Here is a 26,623-nt window from a genome sequence, read left to right on the forward strand (position 1 = left end):
GAAGAGGGGAATAATCACATCCCTCGATCTACTGGCAACACTCCTACTAATGAAGCCAGGTATGCTTGCTGTTAGCCTTCTTTGCAACAAGGGCACACTGCTGGCTCATATTTAGCTTACTGTAACCCCCAGGTCCTCATAGTTAGTTTACTGTAACCCCCAGGTCCTTTTCTGCAGAGCTGCAGCCCAGCCCGTCAGTCCCCAGCCTGTACTGGTGCATGGGATTGTTGCATCCTAAATGCAGAATTTTGCACTTCTTAATGAACTTCATGACATTTCTTTTGGTCCAATTCTCCAATTTGTCTAGGTCTCTCTGAATCCTAGCCCTACCCTCCAGTGTATCTACTACACCCCCCCAGCTTGGTATTAGGGCTGTGCGAAATTTTGCCTGGCGTTTCGTTTCAAAGCTGTTTTGGTGCATTTCAGGCTTGAAACAGCGAAATCAAAATGAAACAAAAGCCCTCAAAACAGCTTCATAACAAAACAAGGGAACTTGAAATGTTTTCAAGTTTTGAAATGTTCTGAAGCCAGGCTTACTGGCGTCAGTGCCAGTCCCTCTGGCAGTGCTGGGAAGATTGGTGATTCTGCTGGTCCCAGCTGGCAGCACCCGGCTCATCTCATATGGCAGGCAGATCGGGGGCTTCCCCACATCTCCAAGAGGGCTGTGAGGGCTGTCCCGGAGTCCTCCCATGGGTGCAGGCCCCTATCTGACTGCTAAATGACAGACCTGTGCCGGGAAGATCGGTGCTGACACTGGCCCCAGGCGGCAGCACCCAGCTCTTGTCACCCAGCAGACAGATCAGGGGCATGCAACCCCAGGAGGACTCCAGCACAGCCTCTGCAGCCCTCCCAGAGGTGCCGGCAGGTCCCCAGTACACCTGCTGGCTGACAGGAGCTGGGTGCTGCCGCCTGGGGCCAGCAGGGCCAGGGCAGATCAGCTCATGTGGGGACCCGCCACCCAGATCCCGAGGTGGGGGAGGGTCCCCACATGAGCTGATTTGCCCCGGCCCCATACCAGAGCTGGGTTGAGGAGGGCACCAGTCCCAGGCAACAGCACCTGGCTTCTCTTATTTGACAGGCAGATCAGGGGCTCGCACCCCCAGGAGGACTCTGGCACAGCCCCAGCAGCCCTCCCGGGGGTGCGGGCAAGCCCCCGATCTGCTGCTTGCTGCATTTTATGTTTTTATGGGGGAAACATCGAAACAGCGTCAAAACAGCAAAACAGTTTCGGCAAAACAAAACCGAACAGTGGTTTTGAAATTAAACGAAACTCGAAACGAAACACTGCTCCATCAAATCGTTGAAACAGAGGTCAAATCTGAACGGTGTTGTTTCATGCAGCCATACTTGATATCATCTACAAATGTCCTGAGACTGTACTCCATTCCATCTTCCAGATTGTTGATGAAAATATTGAACAAAACTGGTTCCAGGGCCAACCCCTGGGACACTCCACTTGACATTGGCTGCCAACTAGACATTAATCCATCAAATACTGCTCTTTGAGCCTGATGATTCAGACAGTTTTCTATGCACCTTACAGTCCATTCATCCAAATCATATTTCCTTAGCTTGCTTGCGACAATGTGGAAGACAATATCAAAAGCCTTGCTAAAGTCAAGGTATATCACATCCACTGCTCTCTCAGTTTGTTCACCAGAGCGCCCCAAGGGATGACGAGGTCGAATAGTCATAAACTACTGTGAGACCATTTCAGGCTGGACACAAGGAAGAATTTCTTTACTGTCCAAGCCCCCAAGGTCTGGAACAGCCTGCCATCGGAGGTGGTTCAAGCACCTACATTGAACACCTTCAAGAGCAAATTGGATTCTTTATCTTGCTGGGATCCTATGACCCCAGCTGACTTCCTGCCCTTTGGGCAGGGGGCTGGACTTGATGATCTTCTGAGGTCCCTTCCAGCCCTAATGTCTATGAAATCTATGAAATCATCTATAGCAGACTCTCAGTTGCCATTTAAAAGAAAAAGTTTCTAGACTTCACTGTTAAGCTTTTTTTTCTGCCCATGTTACCCAGCTGTTACCAATATAGCCAGGCCTGCCTGAGCCTGCAGAGACCCTGAGACAGTGAAGATATGTCAAGCTTGACACAGGTCACAGAGCAAGTCAATGGAAGGGCTGCAAATAGAACCCCAGAGTCCTGGTTCCCAGTGCTCCAACCCCCAGACCCCATGTTCTCCTTTACAGTAAAGACAGTACCCTTGCTAAAATGCAAAAGGAATATTAATAAATTAGCCTAGAAATTCAAATAACCAAATTTTATATATTTACATTTTTTTTTAAAAGTCTGTCCCTTTGCTATTAAAACTGAGCCCATGCAAAGATAGCAAACAGTATGTTCCATCCACTGGCTTTCTATAAATATTAGATACATTTGCTAAAAGGTTATTAAGTGTGTTGGCTAATTACCTCTTTCAGAATAGGAAAGGACAGGAGTACGATACTGAGTCAAGAGTTTCAAAAAGGACGAAAAAAGCCTGTGGGCTGGGGCTTTGAGGACTGTCCCTGACGCATGATGTTACCAGCCTGGAAATGCAATTATCATTAAAGGGCCCCTCCCTGCTGCCTCTCACTTCTTAAGTCTTTGTTCCCAATTTTGCCTCCTAGAAGAGACCAAGTATAGTGACCCTTAAGGAGCCCTGTGTAAACCTCCAGCACTACATTCTGAAAGCTTCAAAACTGCCCTTTCAGCGCACTCTGCCTCTCCCCAAGCAAAGATTAATCTGAGTGTCCTTTAATCCCTCAAAGCCCTTTCATAACGATGCTCAGAAATAAGCCCAAAGAGGTTCCTAATACTTCTCGAAATTTGGAGCTGAGATATTTATAGGTTGCTGCCCTGGCGTGCGATAAAGCACACACAGCTGTGATGTGCAGAAGGGATCTAGCTGAAGAAGCAGCTTCTGTTAGGCGAAAAAAATAAATAAAACTCTTTGCAAAGAGGCTGAACATTTCAGCCACCACTCCCAGAGAAAGCCTGTCATTCCTGGGGCAAATGGGGCTAGGGCCTGGGGGACCAAACTCCCTGAAATCAGAAATCCACCCTCTTCTTAGAGCAGCAACGTCACATGGAGGGTTTGGGGACCATCTTATACAAGGAATATGAAGCAGAAAAAAGAGCAGTCACCAGCTATTGCAAACACATGGCTAGAGCAGCCGCTGCAGGCAAGGAAGAAAGACCCCCAATAAGCTGATTCCACAGCTGTTTTAGACAGGACAGAACATCTGCATCTAAGGCAGCAGTGCCCATGGAGCCCAACCATTGCAGCTACTGGTCATGGATGAAAGGCCTGGAATGTGTCCTATACAGTTCAGAGCCAGGCAACACACTAGCTGATGCAGCCAAGCTAAGGCTCCATTCATACTGCAGCTCGGGTCCCAGCTTGTACCATTTACAGATGTAAACAACGTTAAGCACAACTTGGATCTATATGCCAGGGCATTAATAAGGCCTGCAGCTAACAGTGTTTTGACTCTCTGAGAGACCTGTACAGTCAGTTAACTTTAACTCAAAGATACGGTCCTCAGGCTGTACCTGGCCCGTGGGACTCCTGGAGGGGCCCAGAATCCAGTGAGTGATGGCTGCATTAACTCTATGGCTCCCTAAACTGATACAGTTGCTAGAGGTAGGTCCAAATTCCCACGGTCCTAATCCAGCCCAGGGGCACAGTGAGTTTGGACATCTCTGCTCCAACTGGTCTACAGTCACCCACCCTGGCTGTGTAACCAGCTTGAGCATTCTTCCTTTCCCTCACCAGCCCTACATGAAGCTCTGGATCTGCTTGTCCTCTGGGTATCTGGGGCACTGTAAAACAATGCCCGTAATGGCCCTGAGAGGCATCCTTGGTGAGGCTGTGCAGGATTTGCAGAGGCATAGCTGCAGTGGCAAAGACAGGACACAAAGTGACCAATGCAAATTGTGGACAGTCACCAAGACTGCCTATAGGTGATTAGCAATTCAGAGCCCCGCCATCCCCACAATGGACCATGTGGAGCACACTCCACCCTGCTGTAGGACCAGGAGCACAGCAAGGCGGTGTGGCTGGAGTCTGAGCCCAGATGTAGTGCTTAGCAACTGAGCCAATTTGTCTCCTGCAGAATTTTGTCCAGATAGTCCAGCTGCTTTCTTGAGAAAATAATGCAATTTAGCAGCTCTTGTTAGGTGTGACAAGAGAGCCTGTTCCTCTGCTATCCAGCATGTTTGAAGGAAAATGCTCCTTGTTGACCTGTCTACAGGGCTCTCAGCATGGCTCCAAGTTCCAACCTGGCACGTTCTCCATTTTCATTTCCTTCCTCAAGTGGCAGCTACCAGCATTAACACCGCCAGCCCTTTCTCCTGCACAGATACAAGCGGGGGCCTCTACAGGGACATCCTCCGCCACTGTCATTACAGTCTGTTTACAACCTGCCCAATTCAGTGCAAATATTGTTTTCTAATTTCTCTTGCCTTTGTGCGTAACTGCACACTGCTCCCCTTCTGGGCATGATTCCCAGCCCAGCAGCCAGCTATCACCACAGTGAGTGGCTGCAGCACCATCTGGTGCCTTGCCCTCTGAGCAGGCCTTACTGTTTCAAGTTTCTCCTCACTTGGCCTACGTTAGCGCTTAACCCCAACACTTTCATCTGCCTTAAAGAAAAGCCCAGGAATATTTAATTTACCCCAGCAAACAAACCTCATCCCAAGAGCTGTAACTGAACCGCTGTGATGGGATTATAAAAGGATCCTATGCTGATAGCTGTAACGGGAAAGAGGCAGGGGGATGAGTCTGGATCAGTGTGGATAGGCCCCGCATTAATACTCGTCCCCTTACCATCTGCTCCAACTTTAAAGCCCCAGCATAGAGCTAGCATCTTATGTAATTTGGTACACACTAACAGCAGGCCTCAGCCCAGGAACTACTGAGAGATACAGGTCTATTCGTTACGTAGATGCAATGTGCCTAGTCCCATCCAGAAACTACAAGCCCCCTTCAATGGTTAGAGGGAAGCCACTAACCGCATAACAATTAAATTCTTGGGACAACAGATGAAAAAACAGAAACGGGAGTTAAGGGTAAATAACCAGGGTTCCTGGGGCACACCAAGCAGAAAACACCAGTTAGCCCCCACTGCCCCTTGAACACATCTAAGGACCTTGTGGATGTCACCCAGTGAAACCCTGCCCAGAGACATGCACGGATGAGTGAGAAGACAGCCCCACAGAAGCCTGGGTTCCCCCTGACCAGTGCTGCCTTTCTGGTCTCTTTCTTCCTCATTCCGGAAAAGGGTATGGTGACTGCATCTGATTCCACAAACTGGGTTGGGAATGGGCAGGAGAGAATGAAGCTTGTTCAAACAATGTGTTTGATACACGCTGCCTGATTTTTCCCACCAACCTTGCACCCTGGGGAAGGCTGGAATGAAACACAGCTCATAACCGGAACACACACAGGCCAGCTGCACCAGGTAAAAAATAACTGTTGTCCTTCTCTTTCCATGTGTTCAATAAACTCAATCAGTAAAGCGTGTCTTTCAGAAGATAGGGTGACACCCCCGCTCTCTACCACAGACTAGGCAAGCATGATTAACTGTAATGGGGTGGGATTTTTTTTTGAAGAGCTCAGCCCCAGCCAGCTCTGCTCCCATTAGTCAGCGGAGCAGAGTTTGGACTATGCCACTGCTTTTGAAAAATCCCACCCAGAGGCAGGAATAAAAATCGCCATTACTTCCACTGGCCAGCAGAAACCCCTGTGGTTTTCACTGGGCACCTAACAGAAAAGATACATTTCAAGAGGCTCCCACAGACTGTGCACAAGACCCATTACAACTGGAGGCTTGCATTCTCTTCTGGGAGGAAGGGGCCTATTGCTGTGCCTCTGAGAGACTAAAAACCTGAACTCTCGAACCACTCCTGACCTCAGGCAAAGCACTCACTAAAGGCAACGGGTGTTCTGCTCAAGTCAGGACCAAAGGAGCTACTTTCCTGGGAAAAGCGGGTAGGCTTCATGTCCCTAGACCAGTGGTCTCCAAAGTGGGGTGCGCAAGACAATCCATTGGGATGCGGGAAGAAAATATTAGAACTTCTATTTATATTTATATAAATATACATATATTGGGGGTGCATGCTCAAAAATTCTTTACTGATAAGGGTGTACAAATATAAATATACATATATTGGGGGTGCATGCTCAAAAATGTTTTACTGATAGGGGTGTGCGATCAAAAAAGTTTGGAGACCACTGCCCTAGACTGCTGCTAGCATCTTGCTGTATGCTCAAGCAACTGTGAGCACAGAACGGCTTGCGAAGTTGTCACACCCATGAACCTGTTACTGATGTAACACAAATGCCAGTTAGTTACAGCCTAGCCTTATACATGGAGTTTGCTGCAGTAAATCAATAGACAAATATAAACCTCAGCCTAAGCTTTCTCCTGCCATTGGCCATTTTGTAGACTGACTAAACGCATGACCTCCTCACTCCCTCATTCTAAATCTTTCTTAGAGAGTTGCACAATGCTTTTAATTCCTAATTCGCAGCTTAAATAGGCCTGCCTGGCATGGATGTCAGGGTGAATCAGCAGAACAACTCTGCGTCTCTAGGCCAAGATTTTCAAAGTAGTAGTTAATGGTTTCAGGAGCCTCAGTTTTTGCATCATACAACTGGAGAAACCTTAACGACCTTGTCTATAACTCAGCGGTGGCATGTCCTGGCCAGAATGGGCCTCAGCCTGCCCCAACCATGCCCTGCCACCTGCATTCATGCATACTCCAGATCTGGACGTCTGCTGGTGAGGATACTCAGGAATGTCTTTCTACGGCCAGTCTTGAAAGTATGTTTAAGAGCAGCTGCTGGGGAGGAGCCCAACACAGACTTATCAGCGAGCTTCCAGATTTGGAGTGTGCCTGTGGGCACAGGTGGGACATGCTCAGGCCCATCCTGCCTGGTATACACTATCACCATCACCGTCACCATCATATAGACAGACTCACAGAGGCCTGGTTTCCAGAGGGTAGATGCTCTCTGAAAACAAAGCCTCTGTCAGAGGCATCTCAGGGGGGAGAACTGAAATGCCCCAAAGCAATAGTTACATTTGAAACTCTGGGTTTCCTGTTAGATCCTAGCAGCAGAACCCAAGGCCCTATTGGCTTTGTCCTATGTTGGAAGAGGAAGCCACCTGCTAGGATCTTGTTTTATGAAAAGAGCTATAGAAGTGACCCTCTTTGTCCTTATGTCAACCAACGACAAAGAAGTACCACCCCTCACATGCCCTTTACCTAAAGGATACCTAAAAATGTTACTGATTTCTAGGTCCCAACAAAGGCATCCTTTTCACCCTTACACCTCCCCTAAAAATAACCATCTTGCAAGCAAGACCTTTTCCCAACCCTGTGGCCAACAGCAAAGGTTATGACGTGACTCCCACTGTCACGTCTCTCATTAATTGGTTTCCACTCTTCTCAGACCACTTTTCTTGTTTGGGAGAGGAGTGTGCTCTTTCCCTTTTTCCAAATGAGTGTTCTTCTGTGTCCCTGACTTTATTGCTGTCATCCGACTCACTGCCATCACACTTAATCCTACCCAGTGAGTCACTTGTGCATCCTCATGCTGCAGCTGTTCAAGTGCCTCGAAAACTAATCCGAGACTCACAAGGCAAGTGGAAATAGCCAGGCACCAGCTTTGATCACTGGCTTTGCTGGAAAGGACCCCCTCCTTGAGCTTATTCACTTAGCAGCCTTCTTGTGGATCTCAGGATGGCCTGTTCAGACATCTCTCCCAGAAGTACTCCTGTATTTTCTAAAGCTTAGTTCCTTTCATGTGGCCAAGCTGCTGTTTAGTGCACAACCCTGCATCACATAGAGCTAGCCAGGCAGCAGTCCTCTGAGTAGAAAGAAACCTGCTGAAATGGTATGAATCGCAAAAATTTTGGGGCACTCTTGCTCAGGGATGCAGGTGGTCTTGTTAGCTGAAAGCTGCAAACCTGCTAGCACCTCAAATTAACTCACTTCAGCCTGAAAACTTCCATGTTCCCTAGTATGAGGCAAAAACTCTTTTCTTTTAGGAACCCACAAGAGATTTGATTATCCTCTCCATGGTTCTAATATTAAGCCTGCAGCTCTTCTGTTTGCATCTTTGCAAGAGTGCCCGTCACTATGGTGTGCTGCATTATAGTCATTCTAGCTTTCCTAAATCTAAGGGGATTCAATGGCCGCTAGGGATTTTAAATAATTTTATCACCAGCTAGGAAGTCAGGGCTTACGGGTTCTAGTCCCGGCTCTGACACTTGGCTTTGTATCTCTAAGTCACTTCCCCTCTGTATGCCTCAGTTTTTCCCTTCCAGCTTTATAATACAAGTCTATTTATACTAACGAAACTCAGCCATGGTTTTTCATAGCTTTCATAGACATTAGGGGCTGGAAGGGACCTCATGAGATCATTGAGCCCAGACCCCCTGCCAGAGGCAGGAAGACTGCAGGGATCAAATGATCCCAGCAAGATAAACATCCAAATGCCTTTTGAATGAGTCCAAAGTAGGTGCTTGCACCACCTCATGTTTGTGCACCTAACTGTGCTAACGCTGCAGCAATCTTGAAAGGATCTCAAGGCACCCCGGGTGCTGTTTCACCTTTCTGAGAATCACTGGGCTGCAACCATCTGCTTCCCAGGCCAGGGAAGCACAATTGTCACTGCCTAAAGGAACTGGGCAATTAAACATCATTGAAAATAATGGAAACTGAGTGCCTAACTCTCCCAACAAATTTATTTGAACCTCCGAGCAACCACAAGCAGCAATCACATTCCTGAAGGTTTGTACCAGAAAGTCTCTTTTCAGAGTGTTAAGGGTGGATCTGGCAGGAATCATCAGGTTTTGTTAACAAATTCTTTACCTTAGCATGTGAGCAGTGTAGCACCTTTATGAGAAAATACTGCAGCTGTGTTGGTTGGAGATGTGCCTCCTTTTTGGGGAGCTTCTGCAAACTGCTGGAGGCTTGGCGCTGCCTCAGCTAGGCTCTAACTAGAGTCAGTTCTTATTCCCTAGAAATTAAGCACTGCCACTTTTGAAGTCCTGTTCCTAAAAGAAATGATTGCTTAAGTGCTGCTTTTGATGCCCCCCTCTTCCAGGACTAGCCTGTGTATGTAGATAAAACAAGTTACAGTAAGACAAGGCTGCTCATCACTAATTTTTCTTCACACGGGAAGCCAGCTCACACAACCCTGAAACATCCTACTGCTTCACACATTGATAAATCCAGGAAGCCAATTCCAAGATATAAGTTTTTGAGTCTGAGCTACAGACAGAAAAAAACCCTGAAGTTCACAGCTGGACAAGTGCTTACCTCTATTTCTAGCATGTACAGTACCGTGTAAGCAACAGGCTGAGAAACAAGGTTGGTTTTTAAGTGTTCCAGAGTCCATCAAAGGAAACTTCAACCATATAACCAACAGTGGATCGTCTGTGCTGAAATGCTTTCAGCAGTTCAAATGCAAAGTACCAGTGCTCCTGACCAAAACAAACACTGCACGTACATCTCTCCCTATGCCACGTGTTACTCAGGGAGACAAGGCATAGGCACCCTGGAGAACAGATTAATGGTAAAAAAAAAAAAAAATTGATCTGATTTATCAACAGGGCAGCCAGACCCACCTAGGCCAAAGTTGTTCCTTTTCCAAACAAACATGTAACCTGTTAAAAGGCTTCTGTGGGCAAAGCAGTACAGAACAGAGCTAAATTTCTGTATACTGGTCCCCAGTTGACAGCTGCTTGCCGGCCAGTGCAAAACGAGCTCCTGGTTCCTAGCTCTGTTTTCAGGCACACGCAAGATCCCATACCAGAAAGCACAAAAGGCCTCACTAACATCTTTTCTTGGAGACTTGGTGTGCAGAGTGAGAACTGAAGAGGCCCTTGAGAATAAATTCTCCTCTAAAGATCATTAGTGTCTTGGTTTGTGCAGATGGTAATTTTGGGAACTGCTTTGGTGTAACACATACTGCACTAAAGTCTAAATGCAACACCATCCATCACCCTAGTGTACACAGCATCAGAACGGGACTCAGAAAACCTGTGTTTTACGCATGGTTCTGCCACTGGCTCATATTTCTGTTTCTTTGTTGCCATCTGTGGCTCAGTTTCCCTGTCTGTAACATGAATATATTGCCATCAGCTGCCTTTGAGAACTGCTAAGGAAAAACATGCTATAGCAGATAGGTATAAATTGACTCAAACAGTTAATAGACAGATTGCCAAAAGACACTATAAAAGGTGAATTAATTTACAGCTGGGGTGTTTCTATTGGGGTCCTTCAGGGATCTGTTCCTTACCAAATGCTGCTCAATACCTTTACCAATGATTTGGAGGAAAAACTCAAATTGTTGCCATTAAAAATAAATAAATAAATAAATAAATAAAAATCAGCAGATGACCCAAGTGCTGTCAATAGTGATTGGAAGAAGTCAGTTGTACAGAACATAGATCATGTGGAGAACCAAATTCCTTTGAGCAACACGTGTTTTAATCCAGCCAGCCACAAAGTCAGATACCTCAGAAAAAACACAATTTTTTGCCTGACACAAAAGGAGACTGAATCCTGGAATGCAACAAAACAGAAGCAGAATGAGATAGAAAACTCTGTGAAGTGCAAAACACAGCAAAAGTGAGCTTTTAGCAGTGTAAGCCCATGAAAGTCAAGAACAACTAGGAAAGTGGCATTAATGCCATAGAAAAGCTATAGGAAGCTCTGAGAGATGCTGGGGATGAAAAAGGGATGTAGCACTAAAAAGGGTTCAGAACAGAGCTACAAGAATAGCTGAAAGTCTGGAAAACCTGTCTTAGAGCAAGAGGCTCAAGAAGAAATGTCTATCACTTTATCTGCAAATAATGTTAAGAGGTGACAAGGCCAAGGCCTACAAGCACCTACATGGAGAAGGGACGTCAGAGTAGAGACCTGTAATTTAGCAGAAAAAAGGAGGTGGCTAGGGGCTAAAGCTGGATAAATTCAGCCTAGAAAGAAAACAAGTACTTCAAGTGGTGGAGAAAACAAGTACTTCAAGTGGTGGAATCTGGCTATAAGAGTAATTTACCTAGGGACATGGCCTCTCCATCCCTTTAAGTCTTTAAGCCATGGCCAGTGCCTCTTTCAAACATGTGCTATACAGCTGCATTAAGCCCAGAACATCCATTTAACATCAGAGGTGACAGTCTCTGCTCTGCGGTATGCAATCATAATGGTACCTTCTAGCCTTGACATATCTGAACCATGTGTATTACAATAACACCTACATGCCCCAACAGAGTTTGGGGAGCCCCACTAGCCTATGGGAGCTGTGCAGTCACATAGCAAGAGCCAGTCTCTATCCCAAATATTTTGTTATCTAAATAAACCAGTGGCACTCTACAAGCAACAACCCTAAAGCTAATTGGGCTGAAAGATTGGTGCAGGCTCAGTCCTCAAGCTAGATCCAGCACGTAGTATCAGTCCACGGAAAAACCCCATTTGCCAACGTAATCTAGGGCACAGGGAAACATTATCTGACCCACAGGCCTCACCATGGGTCTGGTAATTTGGCAATAATGGACTGGCAATTAATGTTGCCACTGCTACCCTGCTGCCAAATTTTTGGACCCTATAGGAGACCCACCAGATGGATGACATTGTCTTGTGGGATAGATTTGGCCAATGGGCTGGAGGCTGAGTACCACTCATCTAAGTCAGAGAGACAAAGGGTAGAAGGGGGAGGCAATCTGCTCAATGTGCAGGTCAGTTGGCAGAGGCAAAAACAGGACTCACCTCTCCTGACTCCCAGTTTAGTGCCCGAGCCATGAATTCACTACTTTTATCAGGCTAATGCATCATACACTTACTGGACGACTCTATTCTATTCTAAGAGGGAACTGGGAATTTTTTTACATCTTTAACTGCTATAATTCCATTCCTTTCTGCCCCCTCTCTTCTTCATCTCTCTCTCTTCCCTTATGTGCCTTGCTGATTAAATGAGGAAAGAGCATAGGATGCTCACTGTGATGTATGAGGGAGTGGTACTATCCCTTCAATTATTTTCTGCTAACATGGTAGAAATTCTTGCTTAAGATATATACCCATGAATTATTGCTTCTGCTTGTAAAGAATTACAGAAGCAAAGTCATCCAGGGAACAAAATGCCAGAGCTCTATGCAACTTCAGGTGCCAGTAATTACTCACATTCTTAAAAATCCAGGGGAAGTTATTTGGTCAGGGCCACGGAGACACGTTCACATCCAGAACTTTAAATCACCCAGGCCAGCCCTCCCGAGACCGTGTGCATGTTTCTCCGGCACATGGAATGTATGCAATTACAGTGAGATGAGCTCTATAATTTCAAACACATTTCATGGACTTGAGCCAGGCCGCTTCATGCTGAGGTCCTGTCATATCTCACAAGCTAGAAAGGTCTGGCTAGATCTGTACCTGCTCGGGAGACTGTCAAGGGACACTTCCATGGGTCAGCAGTCAGCTCTCCTGGCTTGGAGATGGGGGGAGCACTGACCAGGCAGCACTGTGAGAAGAGCATTGACTTGAAATCTTTTCTCAGCCAAAGCAGTAACAGCAAGGAAGGACTAAGTGGATGTGCTGTCTTTAAACTGACTTCAACAGACCAGGTTCTGTCTGCTTACCGACACTGATGGATGTGGTCACTACATCCCTTGCTTGCCATTAAAATCAATATACTAACCCAGCATCCTTAGGGTTGCTCGTGGAAAATAAAACTGTTGATGGGTACTCTTGTGGCTTAATGAACAAGAACCATAGGCAGGAAAGCCTTGGTAAGGAGAGCTGTGGATTCCCCTGTGGTCTCAAGTCTGTGCTCTCTAAACCCACCTCTCCAAGCACAGTGTGCAGAAGACCAGTCATATTTGGCCACCCAGACAAATCGCAGTTGCTTCAGCGCATGGCAGCAAACTGCCGTGACAGTAATGTAACAACATCCTCTAAGACTCTGTTGATTTCAACAGCTGTGATGGAAAGAGGAAAAGTTTTGAGAAAATGGGGACAGCACTAAAGTTAAGTGACTGCTGCTGCTCCCTCCCCCCACCCCACATACACAAGTACACTGTTAATGAGGAAGCTTAACAAGGCTAAACTGTCCTCAAAACTCTTGCAGCACAGAATACCACTGATCAGTGTCAGAAAGGCATGGAGGAAGATGAGGAGGAAAGGAGGAGTATTCCCTGCAAAGAAACTTGCCTCCTCTTTACAAAGTGCTGGTGCACACACAGAGCTCTCCCAACTGCTGACAGGACACTTCAACTGCGCACTTGCTTCTCCAGTGTGTTTATTCCACACCATTTACAATGACCTGTGATAACCTCCAGGCTGCAGGCCAGGCATGTCCTAGCAAAACAGACACTTCCTCTTTAGTCTTTCCTAGCAATGAGGCTTCAGTTTGAGGTTGATGAAGTTAGTGGAAAAACTCACCAATTTCAAAGGGTGCTGAGTTGTTGCAAGTGATTGTCTTTTGGCATCCTCTCTTCTGGCCGGTCAGCAACCATCCTGACTAGTGCTGTGGACGTTAGACTTTCAAAGGAGTCTAAAGCAGTGAGGTATAGTAAACCAACTGAAAGCCAACAAGTGCTTAAAGCCCTTTGAAAACTGAAGGGGACTGGACACAATAGTCTTTTAGGCTCCTTTGAAAAATGCACATGGAGGAACTGTCGTGCTGGATCAGACCAGGGATTCACCCAGTCAGGTGCCCTGTCTCTGACAAAAAACAGCACTGCGTGCTTCAGAAGGTGAAATATATCTTTTAGCAGGTAATTATAGAATAACCTGCCCCCAGGGGAATTTTCTTCATACTTATTTTACAGCTGGAGCACAATATAACCCTTGTACTCCCCTTTGCCCAATACTTCATGTTACAACCTCTGCTCAAACCCAGGCTTCCATCATGTTCAACTTAATGGTTGAACCGTTCTGCCTTTGGCCTCTGCCCCAGGCAAATTCTTCTAGGAAGTTCAAGCAAAAATGTGGTGACTGTTTCCAAAAATGAGGCTAGTGAGTTATGCCACCATCTAACAACAAATAAGTATGTAATACAGTGGTTTGGAGCATGAACCTGAAGTGCAGCAAGCAGGGGTTGTTCTGGGGTCATATGCAGATTACCAAGACAAAGTCTACCTGAAAGTTTAGCTGGCACACAACCCCACAATCCACCTCTTATGCAGCACCTCTTTGGGTGTGTCTACATAGGACAGCAAACATGCAATTGCAGTACAAGGTGGGGGGGGGAACCCAGCAAAAGCAAGTCCATATGGGCACATACATATAGTTAGGGTCCTTGGCAAGCTTATACATGGGTTATCAGTCTGTACTGATGTCTACACCACCACTTCTTACTTAGCATTGTAACTAGTCGGATGAAGGTGAGAACAGCCCCATCTTTGTGTTACTGTGCAGACCTCGTTCAGTGGTAGGACCTCCTCAGGGCACTGTGGCCTACATGGTTTTAGACCACTGATTCCTGGACTGAATTCAAAGGACTAGATGACTGCATTTAAAGCCTTAAGTGACCTGAGACCTCGCTGCTTCAAAGACCACATCTCCCATCAATGCCACATCAGTCCCGTTTCATCTTCTGTAGAAAGATCACAAAACAGAAGGAAAAAAAAAAATCAGGGCTGCTCAATTTCATGTAAGTTTTGAGGTTTTAATGATTACAGGATGGGCTAATTAGCAGCACACCCACAAATACTACACCAAAAACACTGCAGCTCTTTTCATTGTGAAACTCATTTCTACCCTTTCAACAGAACTTTTGCTTCACAGAAGCGCCCGTTGCTTAGCGAAATATTTGAAATCCAGCTGCTGCCGCCGAGTCCACGCACCAAGGTTGGTTACCACACTGGGAAAAACCTATTCAGGCTCAGCAGGCTTGATTTTTTTTCACCCTCATTAAGTGCTCGGAGTCCTCCTCGCCATCTAGCTCTCATAACAATCTCTACCTTTCATTCATTTTAAATGATCTGTCTTTAAAGCTGAGAGAGAGAGAGAAAGGTATTTGTTCACAGAAGCAACATTTACCTGTGAGGCACCACTCAAGCCAACACGCCCCCGAACTGCTGTTATGAAAAAGCCAGAGACACATTTAACATACAGGGTTTTTCTAAGACATTAGCCAACACGGGGATATATTTGCAGGCACAAAGAACACAAGGGTTGTCTGGTTCACGCAGGAAAGTCCTAGTTTGCCTCCCTGACCAGCGCCAACATCCATTATTATTTACTGGCTTCATAATTTGTACCCAGGGACCCCAGCTGAGCTCAGTGCCTGGGTGCACTAAGCATAGAGCAAGCAACTCAAATCAGAAGTCAAAATGACACACAAAGGGGTGAAGAAAGGAAGCAGCGCTACCCTCATTTCACAGCTGGGCAACTGAGGTCCAAAGAGATGAAGTCATTTGCTTAAGGACACACAAGGAGTTTAGGGCAAAGCAGGAAAGCCAGCCTATACCCAACAAGCCTGTGGGCCAGTCTGCAAAACCCACAGTCCATCCTCCCTCTCTTGAGCATCTTAGGACCCATCTCTACTAACCCCCAGCCAGCCTTCAAATTCAAAGTCCTTGGCTGCAAGGAGGAAAGGCAATCTGTAAACTGGGACATCTCTCTTATTCCAGTGGTTTTGTAGAGTCTTGGCAGACCTGTCGTTATTAATTTAGCTGTCCTATGTCGCTGGGACTAAAATTGGAAAACAAAATAAACTTTCAGTACTTCATTTTATTCTTGCGCCTCACAAGAAAGTGACCCATTATCAATTACTGTCAGGCAAGCCGTAACTATTTCCTCAATTAGAATGCAGTGACAGTTCCAAAACACAGGAGGAGAGAAAAAGCCTTATCATGTGGACAATGACCAATTGAGAAGCAGACTCAGCTGAATCTTACACAGGGGAAAATAACTGGTATTGGACAGCTCTTCAGCTGAGCAGACGGAGGCAGAATAAGATCTACTGGCTGGAAGCTGAAGCCAGTCAAATTCAAACGAGGAATAAAAATGGGGATTATAAAGTGAGGGTAATTAACTACTGGGACAGATTACCATGGAGCGTGGTAAAATTTCCATCTCCTCGAGTCTTTAAATCAAGCTGGTTGCATGTCTGGCAGATACCCTCTGCGTCAGCCTCAGCTTACTGGGCTCAGCGCCGGAGTCAGGAGGCAGAAGTTGCTGGCCTGTGCCTTGGCAGAGGTGACACAGGATGATCCGCCCGCTCCCTTATGACCTTCTAATCTCTGAAGGACTCTGCAGAGCTGATTTTATTCAGCTGAAGTTGTTACAGAATGTAAAAGTTAAGCCGGACTGATAAATCTCTTAAGTTTATTTCAGGGCTTTTCATCCCTCGGAGCTCTCCAAGGATTCTTTGAACTGCTAATACGAGGATCCCTTCCACTCTCCCTACCCCACCCTACTCCACCTCCATGATGGGAAGCAAGCTAGGAAGAAAAGAAAGCTACTGCATCTCACTGAAATTACAGGGCAAATGGGGGAAGCAAGGCATGAAATTCAGACACCATGTTACCCCCTATCCTCCTAGGAAAAAGCCTGCAAAAACCCAGAAAGTCCTGGGGTATCCAGTTTCTGTTTCATACAAAAGATAGTCCCTTGGGCAACACTGCAACCCCAAATACTACAGAGTCATTAGGCTTGACACTGACAGAGGGAAGAATACTCCCTCCTAGAATACCAAGACCTCTCTTCCTTTAGGCTCTCTTAAGAGATGTCCCACATCAACATGGGCCAGTCTCTTCGCTGCTCAGTCTACAAGACCTAATGAATCTAGGGCTCCCTGGGCCAAGGCCAAGATACAAGCTAGGCACACAGAGTGCCAGAGCCTGCAGTCTGCATGAGCCACTCTACCCTGTTAAAGAAAAGGGTGGGCCAAGCAGCTCTGTACCCTCCACTCAGCCAGCAAGTTGCACTTTCTCCATGTCTTTTAGCTCCTAGTGAACAGCCTTCCTTATTCCCCATGCCCCAACTCCCCTGCTGCTCCATGTGAATAGAATAAGCATTGCATCAAATCAAAATCCCCCACTCTGTGAAACAGAAAATTAAAGACTGACCATGGAGCCAAGCTGAGCAAAAACTAGATTGGTTTAAGTCCTTCAGGATTCCAACTGCTGGTAAAAGGAACCCAGCTGCTTTTTCTACAGGAAAACAGCATACGTACATTTTTGCCTTCAGAAAGTACTGTGAAGAAGGAATTTGAACTCATCTTTTTAGACACTCATGCAGAAGCTTCAGCTCTCACCAGAGACAGACAGCGCACAAAATAGCACTAAAACTTAACCTCGAAAACACTTCTCTTGAGATTGCCAAGTGATCCTTTTTATCAACTAATTAACAACATTTCCATAATTAGGTCACGGAAAATGAAGACTCAGGAACGTTCCTATTTCAAACAAGAGCAAATCTGTTCCACTGCAACTTAAAGTTCAGAGGCAGACAAGGTTCTTTGGCTAAATCCGATAGCTTTTATTAGACCAACTCAAATAGATGGAAAAATTGTTCTTAGCAAGCTTTCAGACACCCCCCCCCCACATCATCAAGCTGAAAAAGCAACTGCACTTTTTACCAGCTATTTTCATTCTCTTCAGCCACACCCTCTTGTCTCCCATCCTTTGACTACAGTTACATTAATTCCCCCTTTCCCCCCTACACCTGCTGACCACTTCAATTTACATTTTAACTGATTGGCTTTCTTGCATACCTATTGGCCTCTGGCTGCTTTATCACTCTATGCAGGGAGAGCATAGACCATCTCCAGATGCTTCCTCAGCCTGACAAAGGGTGTTTGTGCCCAAAAGCTTGCTAAGAAGAATTTTTCCAACTATTTGAGTTGGTCTAATAAAAGATATTGGATTAACCCAAGAACCTTGTCTGCCTATGTCCTTAGACCAACATAGCTACAACCAACAACCCTTTAAAGTTCAGAGTTGATCTCTGGCTATGCAGAATACCTCAAGCTTGTACCAAATTTACCTCCATTTGTGCTGTGCAGCTGTCAGATTTTTAGATTGCCTTTTAAAATGGGGTTGTGCAATATCCTCTCCCACCTCTGTTTACAGAATGAGAGGCTTGTGGTGCTTACCCACCCTATATGAGTTAATGTTATTTGTACTACAGTAGCACCTAGAGACTGCAGCCCCACACACCATACCATGAAAGGCACTCTTTATCCCTCTCAGGAAGTTCTCCAGGGGCTGGAGAGGTGTGGTTGATAAGGTGCACAGTTGACAACCCAGCAGTCACAAGTTCAAGACCATAGCAGAAGCACTCATGGTGCAGCCATATTAGAGGCCAAAGAATCTGCAAATTCTGCTAAATGCCTTATCACAAGGACAAGGGTACAGGAAGGAAGGCAGTTCTCTAGGCCGTTGCCACAGTATATGAGTACCTGTTCAGGATGGCAAGGTTATTATGCCCCTTGGATGGACTGACATAGCATGAATTGCTCAAAGGCACCTTAGCTTATACTATATGTTTTGCCAGCCCAGTTCTGTTTAGAGGTATGGAAAGTTCAAGCATCCTCTACCCAATGTGGCTATGCCAAGAACTGCCTTTGACTGAAGGCAGCTGGGCCAACAGAAGAGGAATGTTTTGGGCTCAACTCTTGTCATTCAGGGAGGTCATAGATTCACATATGTAGGGTCAGCAGGGACCTAAGTAGATCTTCAAGTCCAACCCCCTGCCCTGGGTGGGAGAGAATACTGGGCTCCTATGACCCCAGCTAGGTAATTATCAAGCCTCCTCTTAAAGATCCCCAAGGGAGGAGTGAGCACCATTTCCCTTGGAACTTGGTTCCAGATCCTAGCCGCCCTGACTGTGAAGTGGGTATAAAAAAAATTCTGCTAAGCATCAGTAGTGGACTTTGCCAGTCCACGTATGGCAGCAGGAGCCCCTTAACACAGACAAGTCCTGGGAATGAAACCTGGGCTACCCAGGTCACGAGTTTGGGCTCGGTCTGCTCCATGGCCTCCCTGAACAGGCCCTTCCATTCACCTGCTTTGAAGTAGGGAATGCTTATGTTTCAGGGGAAAGGAACTACTTCACCTGTATAGTGTGGCTTATCCTGATACAGTGAGCACAGATCCCTTCTCTACAGGCAGAAACCTTACAAATCCATAAGCTTCAGGAAAATTTAATTTCTCCATAGCAAGGGACTGTTTGCATAGGTTCCCTTAAGGAGTCCAGCTCTTTTCTAAGCCAGGCAGCATTGGTGGCCTGTCTGACTGATCAGTGGTCTGGAGGTAGGATAACAACCTGGAAGGACTCAGGGCCTGGGGCGGCATGAAGTTGGATCAACTTATACCCCTGTCAAGAGCCGAAGTGCTTGTTAGGTGAGAAAGGTCAGGTCTGGAGTCAAGGGCTGTGGCCAGGGGGTGGGTAAACATGATGGGATAGTTTGGCTATGGGAAAACACTAATGCTTGTATGTGCTCAGAGTAAACTCAAAGGCAAACGCTGCCCCTGCGGCATCCCGTGAGAACTCTGTGCCAGCTTTTTCGCAGGAGCAAGGAATTTCCCACTGCATAAATAATTTCCCCATGCATCCACTGCTTGCCTTTGAAGCCTCTCAAGACTCTAGCAGGCCCCCTGAATGCACAGATTTTTTTTATGACTCTCAAGTAAATTGTTGTGGTGCTCATAAAAAATGAGCACTTGTTACCATGCTACCACAGACCAAAATTTCCTTGAGAGCACAGATATAATCATTCTTGTGAGGGGCTTCCTGACAAATAAATTATGGCACTATTTTGGAGGCAATCTAAGAACATCAGACTAAGAAACAGCCTTTGTATATCACAATATTATTTCTAAACTGACAAATAGAACCTTGTGGGCTTCATTACTCTGCTGCGGGCTGCACATTTTGCATTTTTTACTTTCCCGAGGAATGATTAAGGGCCCATGGAACAGTGGGTTTGGAAACTCCACATAGCAGCACATGGGTTTATGGAATAAGAAGAATAGCTTGGTGGGATTCTACATTTGTTTTTAAAAAAAAGAATCATGTGGCACATCTTAGGAGACTGCTGAATTTTCAGAACTCGAATCAAATACATTATCAAAGCAAGAGAGTCATAGAGCGTCTCTGTCACGGTTTGTAGCTCATCTCATAGAGGCTCTGAATGCATGGTTTGCACAGAAGAAGGCTTACAGTGCATAGGTCACTTGAAAAAAAAAAACCCCACACACACATTTCCATAGCTGCTAGATCAATTAAAGGCCAAAGGAAAAAAACCCCGAAAAATAAGAGCTTTGTTGTGTGGTAGACGTCTGGCAAATAAGACATAAAATCCAGTGCCCCTTTTGTAGCCATAAGTTATCAGCAAGCATGCTCAATGCATGCTGCCTTGGAAAATTATTATAATTATTGATACTTTATCATTACAGTTCCTTTGTCAGACATTAATTGAGACAATGGTGGGGAAAATCCAGGCCCTACTGAAGTCAGAGAATTCTAACACATCGTCTCCAATGAGGCTGGGATATCACCCTTTATAATTAAGCCCATCACAAAGCTGGCTGTCAATTCAAATTCCATCTACAGTCTGTGGAAATAAAAATAAGGGAATACATTCTATTAACTTCAGGGATGCTACTCAGCATTTATACCCATCTGAAGAGCTGAGCAGGAAGGGTCGGCACACAGGAAACCCACCTGCAGCCTGGTTGAGAATCGCTGGCTTAGACTGCAAGGTGTTTGGGGTAGGGGCTGTTTTTGTTTCTGTGTCTGTACAGCACCCAGCACACATAGATCCTGAGCCATGGCTGTGGGTTTTGTAGATTTCACAGATTTCATAGACATTAGGGGCTGAAAGGGACCTCATAAGATCATCAAGTCCAGCCCCAACCCCCATAGGCGGGAAGTTAGCTGGGATCAAGTGACCCCAGGAACAAATATATCCACCTGTTTTTTTGAAAGAGTCCAGAGTAGGTGCTTGCACCACCTCTGGGGGGAGTTTATTCAGGACCCTGGACACACACACCATCAAGAATGTTTTTCTTATGTCTAGCCTAAATCCTGGAATTTATGGCCATTAGACCTTGTTATCCCTTGGGGAGCTCTGGTGAGCAGCTGTTCTCCCAGGTCCTGATATAACCCCTATTATGTAATTGTAGGGTTATAGGAGCTCCCACAATTCAAAGAGTCCACACCAGCAAGCAGGGCTAGAAGGCAACATTGCAAACAACCTCCAACTGCAGATATAAGGAAGGTAAAAGAAGTCCCAGACAGAGAATTAAATGTAGTACTTCTATTTTGGCTGTTTAATATTGTTCTATTAACTGCAATATTTATATTCCTTCCCACCAGCAAAAATATACTCAGCCTGTCTCAATTTGGTGTCTTGCCTCCTTAGTCTTAAAAAAAAGAAAGGAAAAAGCTCCCAAAGGGGAGGAGTGGGGTGGGAGGAAAGTGGTTAAAAATAAAGGTCCCCATTCAGCCAAGTGCTTAAGCAGATGCTTAACTTTAAGCATGTGTTTGAATCCCACTAACTTCACATGCCAAAACACTTGGCTAAGCAGGGACTGGCTTCTTCACATGGGTCAAATTCAAGCATGAATGTGAACACTTTGCTGAATTGGAGCCATAGCCTCTAATTTTGGTTGGACTGGGAAAAAAATCAGGGCTAAAGTTCCCATGCTTTTCAATGCAGAATGCAGGGCAGGGAGTCATATTATGTTTTTCAGTGGGAGAAGGGTGGGTCCCCTTGGCTAGAGCACTACTGGACCGAGTCACTCTTGGGAAGCAAGAAGGCCAGAGAAAAAGGTGAAGGGGATCCAGACACACTGGGACTGGAAAGAAGCCCAGGAGTGGGACTCCAGGCTAAAAAAAACCACATAACAATGGGGCTCACATATCTAGGCTGATTATTGCCATCCAAAAAGGGAAGCCCTTTGGATGGCACTGGAGGTCGGTGCAAGCAGGGATCTCTTTCCAGCTCCATTTCTCCCATGGCTCGACTTTCTATTACCATATTTTGCTCCAAAAATCTCTTTTTCACCCACCCAAGCCCAAACACAGCACAGGAGGGTGTGAATCTGCAAATATTCCTCCTCAGCGCGGTTGATTTAGCACCTGGGTCCTGATCCTGCAACATGATACAGATCCCAGCACCTGGACAGATCCCCACATGGGCACCAGGATCTGATAACGCAAATCCTAATGCAGGGTTGGGGCTAATACCATTCCAAACCTGTGTCTTGCATATGCCTCTCATTCACCTTAGAAAAGACAGCTTTTACATGTATGTTAGAATATGCACACATGGTATATGTATGTTGCATATATGCGTGCAGTCTCCAAAGGGCTGGACAAGAAGGCAAATTTGAAAGTGATTGTGCTGTAGTTTCCACATAGGCCCACTCCTTACACCAACCACCACTTCGCTCTATTGCTACAGGTGCAGCAGCCTTCCGCTTGGCACTGTTTGCCCTCCATAATCCTGTGAGGGCTTCCCAAATCTCCATCCAGTTTGTTTGCCTTCATGGATCATACTTAGTAACTCCTCCTTTCCTCCACCCCTAGATATTTCGCTGCCCTGAAAAGTGCCTTGACATTTGGTTTACATGGGTGGCAGCACCCAAACAAAAGGGAAGGATAGTGCCTCGATTGATCTGCTCCCCAAACTCCGACCAACTTGGAAAGCCTGGATGCAGAAGAGTAAAGCACAAGAGGCCTATACAACTGCACCATGCTCTGCACCCATTATGTCTGTTGAAAACAAAGCAGCCCTAATAAGCTCACATTCTCCCTGATGATTTTGACAAAGGGTGCTAAAGAAGCTGAGTTGGACACTGTCTAAAACAGCTGCTTCCCAAGTTGCTTAGAAATGGAAAAAAAAACAACAAAAAACAAATGTAAAGGGAGCAGGGCTGGAAGCCAAGCAAGAATCTGCCCCTACATGCAATAAATGCAGGACCTTGCCACAAGTGTGTTTAACCTTTAAAACACAATGCTGACCTCAATGACACTGATGTGAGCTTTGCTACAAACTCCAGAAGAAGTCTCAGCTGGCTTCAGAGTGCAAAGTTAGATCAGAAGTGACTGCTTTTAGACTCTCTGTACTGGGGGGTTAGCTTAAGGCTTCTACTCAAGGATATATAGGATTATGGGAAAAGCTCAGGTTCCACTCTTTTACAAAAATATATATTTCTAGCCCATGTAGTTACAAAAAGCTGTGGAAAAAATGACTCCCTTGAGGTTCCAAACCCAACACCCAACATTTTTAAATTCTAGGAGTTTTGAGTTCATTTCATGATTTACCAACACTTAGGGGCAGCCCTTTTGCCCAGGAAAAACATCCACCAAGCATTTGACTTTTTTCTCCAAGCACAGCCAAAGGCCTATCAGAGATGGTGAACAACTGCAATAGCTCAGTCACTTTTGCAAGGACACAATTTGCATACACATAGCAGAACAGTGTTAATATCCCCCCACATGACCTCCATACTCAGAGACCTCCATGCTCGGGTTACTACTCAGCAACTTAAGAAAATAATTTCTAATATGCTAAGGGTCTTTTAACCTACACATATATTTTCCCTAGCCCATTTCTAAATTAACTAGCACTGTATGCAAGGTGTTCAAGCACATCATCCATATAGTTACCTTTGGAGGCATACAGGACACAGAAATTATTTTTTTCTTATTATGCCTTAGAACTATTTCAGAAAAATGGCTTCAAGCATTCAAACAAGATGCTACAGTAGCCACCATTTGGTTGACCAGTTCCATTTAAAAAACACGTGCAGCTGCTTCTAATAGATATGTGCTTGTGCAATTTATGCAAGTTATTTGGTGAAGGGGCTGGAAACCCAGCACGAAGCGTGGTTTAGTGGATGTGTATTACATCATGAGCCACTTTCCATTGTACTTTTAAGATCCTGTGCCCCATAGACAAACACAGAGGCTTAGACAGAATGTCCACATCCAACACCTGAAAGTTATCCTTGTGCAGTAGCTGGCAGCACAAAGGCTATCACTCACATCCTGAGTTTTCCAACCATGCAACAACTCACTCACCTCCCTAACTTGACAGAACACAAGCAGCCCTACCCTCTCCAGCACAACTGCTCACAGATTAACTGCAGGCATCGGCCTTTACAGAGTCAGGTTGTCAGAGGAGTTGAGCAGTGCCCAGAGTCATACTAACCCTCGGCGCATAGATGTATTTCACCCTGAAGACCTCAACATATGCCCTTCCATGGTGGAAAACTTTGCTCACAGACCTCAACTTAACACAGAATCACAGACAATAGGTTTGTATGGGATGGTCCTGCCTCAAACAGGAGACCGGTCTAAATGACCTCTCAAGGTCCCCTCCAGCCCTACTCCTCTGTGATCCTGACTCCATCACAGTTTGTTAAAAAGCCAATTTATCACATTGAAGATAAACTTTGCATTTCTGTGCTGGAGGGCAGAGGGTGGGAAGAATATCAGCTGCACCTCTCTGTCACATTATGTTTAGATCAGCAATTCTCAACCAGGGTGCATTGAGATCCTTTCAAGGGTGCCATGGGATGCCACACAATGTTAGGTATGCACACATGATTCGCAAGATAAATCCTGAGATTTCAAACAGAAATCCAGTAACATCAAAAGCATTCAGGCCTGTTTTGGTCTTTCTGAGCTCTGCAACAGGAGAACAGCTCTACTATATTTCTGCAGTCAAAAACGAGAGAAAACTAAGAGCTGGCATTTTCCAAGAAGTGCCTTAAGCCTATCCAGGGTGCCTCAAGCCTAAAAAAAGGTTCCGAACCATTGGTTGAGATCCTGCACGGGGTTGATCCTTCTCCCATTTGAATCTCACATATTCAGCATTGAGCATGGACAGCTCTGCCCACATGTCCTACACAAGACAAACCAGAGAGACAAACTTTATTTTTAAAACACTCAGGACATACTGTTCAGGCAATTGAAAGAACTCCTGCCCCACCCCATTATCCATCACTCACATCATTCATCCAGACTTTCACAGTAAGGTAGGATGCTACTGAGTTAATAAGTAACATATATCCACCAACACATCTGGGGAGAAAAGGTGGGAAACCCAGACAGAAACTCCAGTGTTACTCTTTTCCGATCACATTCACCCCATCCTCTGACTAAAGCCATCCAGCCCTGCCCTTACCTCAACCACTCACAGAAAAAGCTCTAGTAAGGATTCAGAAAACATCTTTCTCTTTAAAAAAAAAAAAGACTGAGTACCCCTTGTGAAGAGAGCCAGAAAGCCCACAATTTCCTACACAGACCTTTGCAGGACCAAATCAGTTCTTTGGATAGGAGCCCTCTCCCATCCAGCAACTGAGCTGCAGGGAGCAAAGATTACATGACTTTGCACACTGAATGCAGCAGGCTGACAACTTTGCTAAGGTAACCGAGGACGCAAGAGTTATTGGCAGAGCAATAAAATCCAAGCACTGTGGTCATCACCAAACAATACCCTTCTAGGAAGAACACTTCGCCCTGAAAATGAATTAGTAGAAGAAAGAAAGGGTTAAAGTGAAATAAAGGGGGGATTTGTTGGAAATCCCTTCACGCATCTCTCACCAACACACACACAGGTCAGATGACAAACCAATCCAAATGTTGGCTGTTCAAGAGCAGATCCGTTCAAATAGTCTGAGGTTGCAAAAGTTTGCATTTCGTTTGGAAATGAAAGTTTGGGCGGGCAGGACTTGGGGGAATGACACGATCTCCACATAGGAAAAACACCTGCAAACTCCATCACGCTGGGAACATGAGACCTTTCTGGCTACAAGATGTAAACACGTGAAGAAACAACAGGGAAACAACCCAGCAATCACTTGCACAGGAGGGAGAAGAGCCTGGTCTGCCCTTGGCTCACTCAGCTTGGCACCACTAACCCTGCGCAGAGCGGCTCCGCTTCCTGATTTCCACCAGTGCCTCCTGCGGGAGGAGACTCAGGTTTCGCCCACTTTATCCCCTTCTCTTCCGAGATCGTGTCAGAGCACCCCACCTGCCCGCCCGGCATCCAGCCGGTCCCACCCTATCCTCTCAGCATCCCACCAGCCCAGCCCAGCCCATCGCGTGCCATTTGCGGGGGGGAGGGGGGCACACTTCCCCACCTGCATTCAGGACTTCCCACGCAATCCCCCCCGCTGCCCTTCCACAGAGAGGGAAACCCACCGCCCCCCGCAGAGCCAGGGGATGCTAGAGGCTCCCACAAGCTCTTTGCATCCCAGGCGTTTACAGTTCGCTTCGCTCCCGTCCTGCAAGAAAAAATAATCAGGTGGCATACTGGAACGGAAAGAGAAAGACCCTGTGGCAGCCCTCACCCCCAGCCCCAACTTCTGCTGCTGCTGCAAGTCCCCCCACCTCTGACGGATGCCGAGCTGCCTCCCCAGCCCCGGCGCCCCCGCCCCCGCGCGCCAACTCCGCCGGGGGATCCCGAGTTTGGACTCGTGAAGCACCGCTGCCCCTCGCCCGGCGTGGCCCTCCGCACCGCCGGCAGGGAGGGAGGCAGGGGGCCAGCCGCCCTCCCCTCGTACCTGGCCAGCTGCTCAGCAGCGCAGGCTCCGCCGCCGTCTGCAACATCCTCCCCTGCCCGGAGCGCCGGCAGCGGCTGCTCGCTCTGGAG

The 26,623-nt window shown here is 46.3% G+C and overlaps 1 protein-coding gene across 3 annotated transcripts in view; it reads right to left on the reverse strand.

Annotated features, from left to right (window-relative positions):
- LOC109320353 (zinc finger protein 385C-like) overlaps positions 1-26,617 on the reverse strand; it is a 235,576-nt gene extending 208,959 nt beyond the window's left edge. For all 3 annotated transcript variants that reach the window (XM_019550414.1, XM_019550413.1, XM_019550412.1), the window contains exon 1: positions 26,535-26,617. In XM_019550414.1, the coding sequence (XP_019405959.1) occupies positions 26,535-26,580 (46 nt within the window). In that variant the 5' untranslated portion in view covers positions 26,581-26,617. The remainder of the gene's footprint in view (positions 1-26,534) is intronic.
- Between the last annotated feature and the right edge of the window lie 6 nt (positions 26,618-26,623).

This window comes from Crocodylus porosus, unplaced genomic scaffold (assembly GCF_001723895.1).
Source record: "Crocodylus porosus isolate Cpor-Errol unplaced genomic scaffold, CroPor_comp1, whole genome shotgun sequence".
Classification (NCBI taxonomy): Eukaryota; Metazoa; Chordata; order Crocodylia; family Crocodylidae; genus Crocodylus; species Crocodylus porosus.